General features: G+C 48.7%; 2 protein-coding genes across 2 annotated transcripts in view; one reads left to right on the plus strand and one right to left on the minus strand.

Moving 5' to 3' along the window:
* Fer1l5 (fer-1 like family member 5) overlaps nt 1-1,911 on the plus strand; it is a 49,913-nt gene extending 48,002 nt beyond the window's left edge. The window contains exons 48-54 of the mRNA XM_028775471.1: nt 14-155; nt 369-468; nt 545-735; nt 899-1,008; nt 1,250-1,397; nt 1,505-1,632; nt 1,681-1,911. Coding sequence (XP_028631304.1) covers nt 14-155; nt 369-468; nt 545-735; nt 899-1,008; nt 1,250-1,397; nt 1,505-1,632; nt 1,681-1,723 — 862 coding nt within the window. The 3' untranslated portion in view covers nt 1,724-1,911. The remainder of the gene's footprint in view (nt 1-13; nt 156-368; nt 469-544; nt 736-898; nt 1,009-1,249; nt 1,398-1,504; nt 1,633-1,680) is intronic.
* Nucleotides 1,912-2,981: 1,070 nt separating this feature from the next.
* Lman2l (lectin, mannose binding 2 like) overlaps nt 2,982-11,832 on the minus strand; it is a 22,528-nt gene continuing 13,677 nt past the window's right edge. Inside the window, exons 5-8 of the mRNA XM_028775488.1 lie at nt 8,482-8,643; nt 8,283-8,397; nt 4,577-4,696; nt 2,982-4,243 (exon numbers count right to left, since the gene is read on the minus strand). Coding sequence (XP_028631321.1) covers nt 4,101-4,243; nt 4,577-4,696; nt 8,283-8,397; nt 8,482-8,643 — 540 coding nt within the window. The 3' untranslated portion in view covers nt 2,982-4,100. The remainder of the gene's footprint in view (nt 4,244-4,576; nt 4,697-8,282; nt 8,398-8,481; nt 8,644-11,832) is intronic.

Raw genomic sequence — 11,832 nt, forward strand, 5'->3', positions numbered from 1 at the left:
ACTCTGTCCCCAGGTGGCTCTTTGGGCTAGAGAAGGATGCTCAGAAGACAGATGTCCACTACCACTCCTTCACTGGAGAGGCCACCTTTAACTGGAGATTCATCTTTACCATGGACTATCTGACAGCCGAGCGTGTATGCGTCCAAAGCCACAAGGTAAGGAAGGGGGTAAGAAGGAGAAAGGGGAAAGAGCCCTAGGCTCCAAGAGATTTTCCCCTCCTTTCAGAGACCTGCAAGCTGTTATAGGATGTTAGGACATGTCCTCAGGCAGAACCCCTCTTCCTTGATAGTCTGTCACTAGTGGACAAGTGGGTATCTGAGGGAAATGTCCAAGAGGCAGGCCACTAGCAGCCTTCTGCTATCCTCCAGGACTACATATGGAGCCTGGATCCCACGTCAATGAAGTTTCCAGCCCGGCTCATCATCCAGATATGGGACAATGACTTCTTTTCCCCAGATGACTTCTTAGGTGAGGTCCTGATGGAGGGTTTGTGACATGGGACGAGGAACTCATTTTGCTAACAACAGCCTTTCTGTGAGTTCAGGGGTCTTGGAGCTGGATTTATCGGATATGCCCCTTCCGGCTCGGAACATCAGGCAATGCTCCCTCAAGATGATGGAGAGTGACTCCAAATGGCCCTTCACCCCACATAAGCGTATCTCTCTCTTTAAGAAGACCAATGTAACTGGATGGTGGCCTTGTCAGGTCCAAGAGGGTGACAAGTGGCGTTTGTCGGTAGGGGCTGGGGAATGTGTTTAGTGAATAGGACCTCTCTAGCAAACTTCTGGGGGTTGTAGCCAAACCTCTTTTCCTTTGTGGAGGCAGGGAAGTGGTCCTGAAATGACCTTGCCCTACTCTCTGACACAGCAGCCCCTGCTCCGTCCTTTGGTGTTCCTAGGGGAAAGTCAACATGACCCTTGAGATGCTGCCAGAGAAGGAAGCTCTAATCAGGCCAGCAGGGCGAGGCCAGTCTGAACCCAACCAGTTCCCTACACTTCATCCTCCTGAGTAAGGGCCCTGGAGGGTGGAGGTGCAAGCCCAGTTTTCTCCTCCTTGGTATAGGGTGATGGCTGGTGGGCCTCCATGTAGAAAGGACAGCTACTTCCTCCTACATAGTTAAGTTTACATTAGAAAATAGGACTTGAGATTGGCTCCCCAACCTGTTAAGAAAGGGAAGCCCTCAGCTCTGGATCACTTGACCTGAAGGTTGCTCTTGCCCTCCGTTCCTGGTGTCTACTGTCACGGGCAGGCGAAACGACGCCTCTTTACTGTGGTACCGGTCACCTATTAAAAACTTCTGCTATGTAATCTGCAAACGCTACCGCTCCAAGATCATATGCCTAGTGGTGACGCTGGTTATAGGGATTGTACTGTTCAACTTCGTCTATTCCGCTCCGGTGAGTGCTAACCACGGGGAAGGGCAAAGGCACTGGCCACTCCTGCACTACCTCTCAGAACACATTCAAGTTACTATTTAGGCTACTCTGGTGTCTCTTTTCTCTAGAACTATTTGGCCATGACCTGGATCAAACCCAAACTTCGGATGTATCCTCCCATTAAAATAGTCAACCTCATCGGTTCGGTGAACACCAGCAATATCAACTCTTCCATTTTTACCATGGAGGGCTCAAAGCTAAAGCCTTTAAAAGACCACGGGCCAACGTTGGGCCACGTACCCAGGGATCTTGCAAGAGATATCTTCCCAGAGATTCTAGCTCCATGATCTGACCTTCCTTTCTCTCACCTGCCAAGTACTCTGTGCCTCGGGTTTCCTGGCAGATTCTTGTTTGCGTCTTCTAGGGCATGTCCAAGGGGCTATGCACACTCTGACTCGTGTTTAGAGACCACTTCTTACAAGAAGAACAGAGCTGTAATTTTTCACTGAAATAAATTTGTTTTTCTAACAGAGCCACCTTAAGACTTGGGGGTTGGGATCGAAGATGATGTGAAAGGCCACATTTACATCCCATCCAGTCCTGGGAAGGGGAAGGGGAACTGTCCACGTGTGAGTGCACGGGGTCAGGCACCACCTCCTCCAGCACACACTCTGGGGTTACAAGACCCAGAAAGACAGCCTCTCTCGTCATGGAAGTCATTTGCTTCTGCAACAAAAAACAAAAGCTGGGGCAGGATGTAGGATGCTGAATGGGTAGGTTTTGTTTTTAATTGGTTTGGTTTTCTGTTTTTAATTTTTTGAGACAGAGTTTTTCTGTGTAGTTTTGTCTGTCCTGGAACTTGCTCCATAGACCAGGCTGGCCTTGAACTCAAGAGATCCACTGGCCTTTGCCTCTGAGTACCGGGATTAAAGGTGTGTACATGGGTGGTTTTCTTATACACATTTCTCAAAAGGGAAAAGACTAGTTCCCAGGCTACACGGGGACTGCAAAGCCTATCTTCTGTCTTCCATTAAAGCATCAAGGTGCCCATGAGTAGGAGTCATGCTAACCTGACTCACTCTCTCACTTTTCCTGTGAGCAAATCCTTTCAGTCTATGGCTATGAGCGTCCTCTCAACAGGCCACTTAGGTCCTCTACCACAGGATCCACCCATGCTCCCTTTGAGCACAAACAGATAAAACTACCATTTCTTTTCAGAACTCCTGGTCCGAGGGCCAACCTCTATATCCCAATTTGTTCCCTGGCCCTCACACCCTTAAGCTATTCTGCTACTGGGGGAGGGTGTTAGACTTTCTGCGCCCCATATTTTTTTCTCCTGCATAAGGGCAACATAGACTATCCTGCTTAATTAAAGACATGAGGCTTTTAACGTCTTTAATGTCTACATGGGAAAGACGAGGCTAAGAAGATGAACTCTCACCTGCAGCCAGGGTGACCCTTCTTCCTAGTCTACAGATGGATGGGGTGAGGGTTTTCCCAACCATCCAGGAAGGACAGGGTAAGAGTGGACACACCCGAGGCTCAGGAGAAAGGCTGGAGTCCCCAAACCAAGCACGCTCTACAAGAAGGCCACTGAGCCAGAACTCATGATTGGTTCCATCAGCTACTTTATGAAGACTTTTCCTTGGGCTACAGAGAACTCTGTCAGGCCCTCCAGGGAGACTAGCCTGTAACCAATTTAACCACAGGGTGGATAGGTGAGCAGCATGTGACACTTGTAGAATAAGGCAGTGTAATAGGTGACACACAAGGGCACTCAAGCTGTGCTGCTGCTCGATGACCAGAACTTTTCCAGGCACAGAGGACGAAGGGCTTTCCGTTCACTGCTGCTTCTCAGTAAGAGGCCAAATATCACGGGGGCGTGTCCAGGGAATAAGAAGAAAGCTGCTTTTCACATCCAACATTCAAAGCAGGATCCCAAGAATCAGGACACACACAAAACATGCAACTAAGGCTCCAGAAGGTCCAGAAAGAGTCTACATGATCAGACGCAGCCAGCACTGCTCTCTGAGGCACACCTGGACCTCAGTTGTGAACTCCAAGCTTCTCTTGATTTGTAACAACTTCTAGCCAAACCATCCAAAGGCCTGAATTGCTCTGATGAGGAAAGCTGAAGACACAGCAACCGTCGGAAACAAGACCCACCCAGCAGAGAGGAGAGGCTGAAGCAGTGAGTGACTGCAGGGGGCCCCGGGGCCACCTAATGGGAGGGGCAAACCTTCCTAGCTAAGGATGGATGTAAAGAGGACAGAGAATGGAGGGAGACAGGTGTGTGAGGGAGACGGCTCCATCCAGGTTGCCAAGGAGCTCCGGAAGTAGAAAGGGGCATGGGCAAAAGCAAAAACTAGTAAGCGGGTCTCCAGTTCTGGTTTTCTATTTGGGAATTTTAAAATGCAGTGGAAGGTCTGCTGCATCCAGTCCATGCTCGGGTTATCCGCCCAATTCTGTAATTTAGGCGTCACAATAGATGCCTAATAGTCCTCCTAACTGGAAGGACTCTCCAGGGAAAGGCACACCACAGCTGCTCAGCCCTTCGGTGTTGTCCTGGGCCAGTGAGATGTTCCGGTGGATGACTGTGAAGATGCAGGGTCCCTGTGTTCAAAGCTCCAGTGACAGAACACAGTCCTTGAACAACAGGCCGACTCGCCAGGCTGTATGCTCAGACCACACCTTTTGGTAAACACGGGACTGACGGCAGCGGGCTCAGTAGAAGCGTTTCCGGCTCTGGTCCTGCCATTTGTTGTAGAGTATGATCCCAATAACGATGGCAAATACGGAAAACACCAAGGAGAAAAAGACGATAAGGAAGAGAGCCAGGCCACTCAGGGGCGTCGGTGGGACTGTCACTGAGGAAGTAAAGAACCAACAGTAAGGAAGATGGAGCCCACCCTACAATGGGTCAACAGGTTGTCCAGTCCCCAGTTTCTGACACCCACTTCTGAGGAACCAGATCCCTGACACCCTCTCTCCCCTTTCCAGCTGGTTCAATTTAAAAATGAAGCAGCCGCTCACCTGCTGCTGCTTGCCTGTAACAGGACAGTTGGGGAGGAGGGCAGGCATCCCTTGTGCCTCACAGGAGCACAGAAGGACCTGACAGCTGGGTGCCAGTCACCCCAGACTCCACGGACACTGTAGCCTCCTCCCCTAGCAAGGGCCATTTCCCAAAATCCCACACTCACTCTCCGGCAGCTTCAGATTGTCCACTGAGGGCAGGAAGACATCTCGATGTAGTTTTTCTTCTTCTGGGGTCCTCACTCCAGTCAGCTCAAACAACTTCAGGGAAATGACATCATGGTTATCTAAAGGAGGGAGAACGGAGGATTACTCCATTGCCCTCAACAAGGGCTTCTGGAGTTCGCATCTTGCTTCAAGCCTCAGATACAAGCCTCTCTGTTCACTGACACACTGACAGGAAGGAGACCTTTCAGGGGAGCATGGAAACGGACAGGAGAACGGAGGTGGAACCAAGGCATGGTAATGGGGACACAATACAGTTGCTTTCTCTCACATGCAGAATGGAGATTCAAATACACAAGACAAATGCACAGGGAGGACGACTGGGGAAGGAAGACCTGCAGGAGGGGCAGGAAGACAGGGTACAGAGCCAGTGCGCATGAGCTAAGCAGAGTGTCACTCACATGAGACCTGTGATGGCACATGCCTGTGGTACCTGCACTTAACTCAAGAAAAAAGGCAAGTGTGGAGGCACATGCCTGTAATTCTAGCGCTTGAGAGGCAGAGACAGGATTGGTGCAAACTCAAAGCTATCTCGGACACACAGGAGACTCAGGGCAGCCAGGGAGATGCAGTAATCTCAAAAGCAGCAGCAGAAAAAAAAAAAAAAAAAAACTTTTTTAAAAAGTTAAAGCTTGAGCTGGAGAGATGGGTCAGAGGATAAGAGCACTGATTGCTCTTCCAGAGGTCCCGAGTTCAATTCCCAGCCACCACATAGTAGCTCGCAACCATCTGTAATGGGATCTGATGCCCTCTTCTGGTGTGTCTGACGATAGCTATGGTGTACTCATACATAAACTAAATCTTAAAAAAAATAAAAAAGTTAAAGCTTCATACTTTTCTCATCTAAAAGAAGACAGAATTAGATATATTCTATGTATTTTACTGGTAACTATGCATTACTTACATAATAAAAAAATTAAAGATAATATTGAAAATAATTAGGGCTAGGGAGATAGAAGGCTCAGTGGTTAAGAGCATTTGATAAAGGCCAGAGTTCAGTTCCCAGCATATACCACATGACTTAGAAAGATCTGGAGCTCAAGCTCCAGGAGATCTGACATCATCCTCTGGCCTATGCAGGCACCTGCATACACATGTACATACAACACACACACACACACACACACACACACACACACACGCAAATAAACATTTAAAACCTTAAAAACTACTGAAAGATAATTAAACCCCTATTATACATTAAGACCTTTTAGTAGTGAGAGGAGACACAGCACACTGCAGCTTCTTCATGGTGGAGCATGAGCACACATGTGCACATGCATAAACATGCATGCACACAGACAGAGAGGAGAAATAGTCTCCCAGCATCTGTTTAATGGGTCTTGGTGAGTGAGGCTAAGAATACCCGCACTGAAGATGTTGTGCTTCCCAACTCTCTTTCTTTTTGGGTCCCTAGAATTCTGACACTCATCTTCCTAACGCTACTAGAAAGGAGATCACGAGTGCTCTTTCTCTACATGTGTTAGTACAAGCATGTAACACATGGTTTTGCAGTGCAGCACAGACTGGCCTTGAAGCCTTCAGAGTACTGGGATTATATGTGCTGGGCACCATACCCAGGCCTACATCTCTCCTTGTTTGGTTTTATGAGACAGGTTCCACTAGGTAGCACAGGCTGCTGGCCCCAAACCTGACTTTCTAGTCTCAATCTTATTGATGCTGGAATTATAGGCGACAGCCTTGTGCACAACTTCTCATTTTTAAAGTTTTTGTTCTTGTTAAGTTGGGTTTGGGCTTTTTAAAACTTTATTTGTTTGAGACGGGGTCTTTTTATGTAGCCCTTGTTCTAGAACTCACAGAGATCCACCACAGCTGTCTCCTGACTGCTGAGAGTAAATGGCCTTCGGGCCTTTCTGACTTCCAGGCTTGTAACGTTTCTTGCCACAGATGTAGTATCAGCTAACTCTTGACGAAGCTCTGCTCCCTTTAGCGGGGATTGACTTACTTCCTTCCAGGCTGGCTGTTGCCAGAGGCCTGGATTTCAGATTATTTTTGTTATCAGGGCATATCCACAGCTCCTTGGTCTGCTACAGTCTTCACTTCACCTTCGTCTAGAAAATGTTTGTGCTGCTGAAACTAAATTTAAACTACAGGACAGGATAAAAAGCCAGGGCAGTCCAGGCATAGAATCATGTATGTAATCTCAGCATATGGGAGGCTGAGTAAGAAAGAATCTGAGGTTCAAGGCTAGCCTGTGCTACACAGCAAGTTCTAGGCCAGCCTGGACTACATAGACAAAACAAAGTAAAACAAAGAAACAAAACATCAAAGAAGCTATGCAGAAAACTGACCTTCCCTTTCTTTCTTTCATTGCTTTTTTGAGACAAGAGTATCACCCTGTAGCTCAGACTGGCCTGAATCTGTTAGGTAGCTGGCTCATCTTTCTTTTCTTCCTTCCTGTGGGCAGGTCTATATGGCCCTGGCTGTCCTGGAACTCACTGTGTAGACCATGCTGGCCGCAAACTCAGAGACCCAGCTGCTTTGGCCTCTGCCTTTTCCTTCCTCTTGCCTTTCTGTCTTTCCTTCTTTCGTAACTAACCCTAGGCAATATTCTACAGTATGTGGACATAAGAGCCTAGGATAGATGAGAATAGCTGAACTTTCTCAACAAGCCCTAGAAATTAAAACAAACAACAACAAAAATGCTGGGTGTGGTGGTGGACACCTGTAACTCCAGCACATATGAGGTTGAAGCAGGCTTCATCACTAGGTCAGGGCATGGGTACAAAGCAAGACTAAAATGGAAACAAATAAGTAAAATCCAAATAAACCAACAACAAAAAGCCAACATTAATGACAACGAAACTATACTTCTACTTTGTTGTTGTTTCTTTTGTGTTTTTGAGACAAGGTTTCTCTGTATAGTCCTGGCTATCCTGGAACTCACTCTGTAGACCAGGCTGGCCTCGAACTCAGAAATCTGCCTGCCTCTGCCTCCCAAGTGCTGGGATTAAAGGCATGTGCCACCACTGCCTGGCAAAACTATACTTCTATAGGTTGGAAGTTTATAGACATTTTTATAAATTGGCTGCCCAGGCCAAAACTAGGTATGGTTTTGGCATGACAACCAAGGAAGGTAGGAGCTCCAGTGCTGGTGAGATGAATCAAAGGCGGACCAGTGCACTGTGCACAGGAGGCAGACGCTGCTGGTCAGAACAGAGCCAGGGCAAGGGTCTCTATAGCGTGCAGATGGCACAGCAGACATTAACAGTACCAAGTACAGCTTGGGAGGAGGCAGATGGCTAGCAAACTTGTACCCACGCTTCATTCAAATGTCTGAACAAAGAGGGAGGGAGACTGGGGATGGTTAGGAGGGAAGGATGGAGCCAAGAAGCAGCTGTAAGAAGGGAAACTGGCCACAGCAGCATGTGCAGGCTGAGAGGCACAGGCCGCAAGAGTTGCCCAGGGGAGGCACACACTCGCTGCTTGAGGTAGCTCCTGGATACAACTGTCCCAAAGGAGCCTGGATTGGAGCTTCCACAGATCGAGACAAGAATGTGCAGCACTCTTAAACCATCTGAGTGGCCCCTATAGCTCCCTATCTAGCTGTCCTAAGGGGCCTCACCAAGCCTGGGGTCCTGACAAAAGGGATCAACTGAGGCACAGGGAGAAAGAGCAGTGCAGTACCAGAGAGATCCCCAGTGATGGAGGAAGTGCCGAAGTAATAGCCCCTGGGGAGTCGGACCCCGGGCATCTCAATGCAGTCCCTCCACTCATGTTTGCCATCAATATCCATCATTATCTGGAATAAAGCAAAGAGATACCAGGGTCAGGCCACAGGAGCAGAGGCAGTGGATACCCCCAGCTGCTCCAAGACAGCACTCACCGTCAGATGCCTCTTGACATAGCGAATCACGAGGAAAGTGTCATAACGGATATTGCGGACAATGGCTGTGCAGCCCCCCAGCTCTGTGGGCCGCCCGTCCCGCTCGTGATCATAGCTGAGGGAGCCGTTGTTCACCATGGCTGAGATGTAGGGGAATACCCGCTGGAACACAAGGAGGGAAAAGCAGACAGGAAGGAAGACTCTCAGTAATGCCTGCACTATACAGTGAGAGGAACCCCCTGCCTCATCTTAAGCAGCCCACCCTGCCGGACCCACATACAGATGATCATGCATTGGGGACATGGACTCAGGGAGCAGGGACTCCACACTTGATGTTAGTAGTTCTCCAGACCCAGGGTAGACCTGAAGAGGCCCTGCAAGATGCTGGGGTTCACTCTGCTCCTCCCAGCAATCACTGTTTGGTACTGCCCACCAAGAGTCTCCTCCTCATGGATAGATACCTTTCTTCCCAGCTCCTTCTTGAAAAGGAAAGTCATCTCCAGGTCTCCACTTCAGCCCTATCCCTTTGCCAAGTGAAGTGCTGGGCACACAGCAGGCATTCTCAAAATACCTGTTTCTGGATAGCTCCTTTCTGACCCTAAAATCCTGCCAGTACTTGATGCTAAATGAATCCAGAAAGCACTACTGGGACAGGCTCTGAGGGCTTCTCTAGCCACAACCACTGTTCTCAGTCACCACGTCCAGCTCATGCACATGTAACCTCCGGAAAGGATACCAAGAGTGAGAGGACAGTGTCCCACATGTAGGAAAACTTAAAAATGTCCATGTTACCTACTTGGGTTCCCACTACTTAAAGAGATGCTTTCTCTCCAACAGAGATGTACAAGCAAATTCTTCTTCAAAACTGGTGAGCTAATCATTCCAGAAGGATCCAGTGCAAGTCAATGCAGAGGGGCAGAGTGATGAAGGGGGAAGGGAAGATGAGGCATGCGCTCCTTGGACAAGCTCCACACTGTTCCAGACAGTCAACATGCAAGGTGGAAATGCAGTCAAGACCAGAGACTCGGAACTCCTGAGACAACAGCCACATGGAATCTAAGCAGCAAGAACTGTCAGATGGACTGTGAAAACAAGGGATGAGCGAGGGGAGTCAAGAGCCGAGTACCTGGACTCCTGGAGAGTAGCGCCTCTTCTGGGCCTGAGTGGGTCCAGCAGGTTATTACAGAAACAAGACAGGACACAGAACACAGGAAACCAAGTCAGAAGGACAGCCTTGGGAGAGCTATGACCCTGCTGTGGTGGATGAGTTAGCAACCAAAACCCTCAAACAGAATTTTAGGGTCCATGAAGGGCACCCAGCAAGCTCCTGAAGCTCCCACAGTATATAAAGAACCTGCCAGGTGCCTCATTGCATGCAGTGAGCCTGTCTGGCTGTCACCAGACTCTCAAAGGAGCCTACTACAAAGGCCTCTCTACCCCATGGAGGGACTTGGGGCTTTTAGCAGCTCTGTGAAACAAACCGTCTTGCACTGCCCAAACACAACTGAGCTAAGTCTCCCAGACCACTGTGTGTCTATAGCACAAGGGAAAAAAGAGAGCAAACAAAAACAAAGAAAAGTGAACTCTTCCAAGTTTGAGATGTCTTGTACTGCTCAGGTCTCAGGATACAGCTCTTGCCCAGAAGACAAAAAACCTACTGTACAAGACCATAAAATTAACTCTAATCCAGAGGGATCATTTGCCCTCTAATTGAGCCTCATGGACATACATCCCAAATCACTGTTGTCGCTCTGACCTACGACACGGGGGCAGGGCGAAGCTCCGTGGGAGCGCGGCAGCACAAGATTAGAAAGTCACTGTGCTTGAGGCACTTCAGCTTTGCCTCAGCAAATCTCCACAGCTCCCAACTACCAGCACTGAGAGGAAGCCTCACACGCTCAGCTCAGCCCAGTTCGTGGGGGGGTAGAGGGGGCGAAGGGGTGTGTATCCCGAAGCATGCATTCCTCTCCTCCTTAGTAAAGCCAACTATGCTAAGAGTGAACTGTGCTGTGGGCGGGGCCCAGGTGGTCAGAAGGAGTCCAGCACACGGTCTGACGTAAGAAAGAGAGGCTCGTTCGTGTGAGGCAAGGTAAAGCATGTCAGCCTCTCGGACCAGGGTATGGAGGTGGGGGAGTCCCCAGGGAAGCTTCCCAGATGTTGTGAACCACCAGCATAACGTATGTGCTACAGGACCCGAGGGCTATGTAGTCTATCAGTGGATAATTAAGCCACCATAAAATTACTCTTATGCAACTGTCATTTAGAACAAGGTAATTGCCAGCGTGTTATTAAGTAATTCTCAGAAATGGATTCTGAGAAAGCTTATAACTTCAGTGAACAATTAAGGAAAGGAAGGGATTTAAAAATGCCCTAGGGTGCTCTGATGACCCCAAGATTCACTTTATTTATCACTTCCAATCACAAAATTAACTTAGAATTTTAGAATGCCTAAGACAGCAATCCTTGGGCAAGGGTATCCAACTCTTCCTAAGGCTGGTGTGACATCTAATCACCCAGCAAAAGTCAGGCAGGAAGCTGGGCCCAAGCTACCCGGGAGGAGCCTTTCATCTGTGTACACATGAGGGTACTCAGTCAAGGAGCTTCACAGTAGTCTAGAATGGGGCTCAGGGGTTCATTCTTAGTTTTGTTTTTCTGAGACATTTATGTAGCCCTGGTTGCCATCAGATGACTGAGTTTCTCTATCTGCAACCTTCCCCAGTTCTGGGAATAGAGTGTGCTGCCACAGCCAGGCCCACGACATGCTAGGGAGGAAAGCTAGGGTATCCTGCATGCTATGGAAACCTGAGCTACATCCGCAGCCCCAGGAAGACTGCAATGCCATCATAATTAGACACAGAACTAAGTGACACTGAGCCCATGGCCCCAACAGTACCATCTGTAGCTTCAACAGCTCACACTGTGGCAGGGTGAGCATTTCATTCCCAACTCAGAGTCCGCCCTCCCCCCCAATATAAGGAATTCCCACCTACTGTCCAGTGAATACTGTCTATAGCACAGGAAAAGTTTCCAAACCTGGTACCATTGGAGCCACTCATAGTTTCTAAAACAATCCTCTCAGCATTCACTCATTAACAAGATACTCAGGGCTGGGCAGTGGTGTCGCATGCCTTTAATCCCAGCACTTGGGAGGCAAAGACAGGCGGATTTCTGAGTTTGAGGCCAGCCTGGTCTACAGACTGAGTTCCAGGACAGCCCGGGCTATAAAGAGAAACCCAGTCTCAAAAAATCAAAACCAAAAACACAAACAAACAAACAAAACCCAAGGTACTCAGGATTCTTCTGTGGACCCCTCCCACTCTTAGAACCCCTCCCACTCCTAGGACCCCTCCC

Source organism: Grammomys surdaster, unplaced genomic scaffold, assembly GCF_004785775.1.
Source record: "Grammomys surdaster isolate TR1022 unplaced genomic scaffold, NIH_TR_1.0 255, whole genome shotgun sequence".
NCBI classification, from domain to species: domain Eukaryota; kingdom Metazoa; phylum Chordata; class Mammalia; order Rodentia; family Muridae; genus Grammomys; species Grammomys surdaster.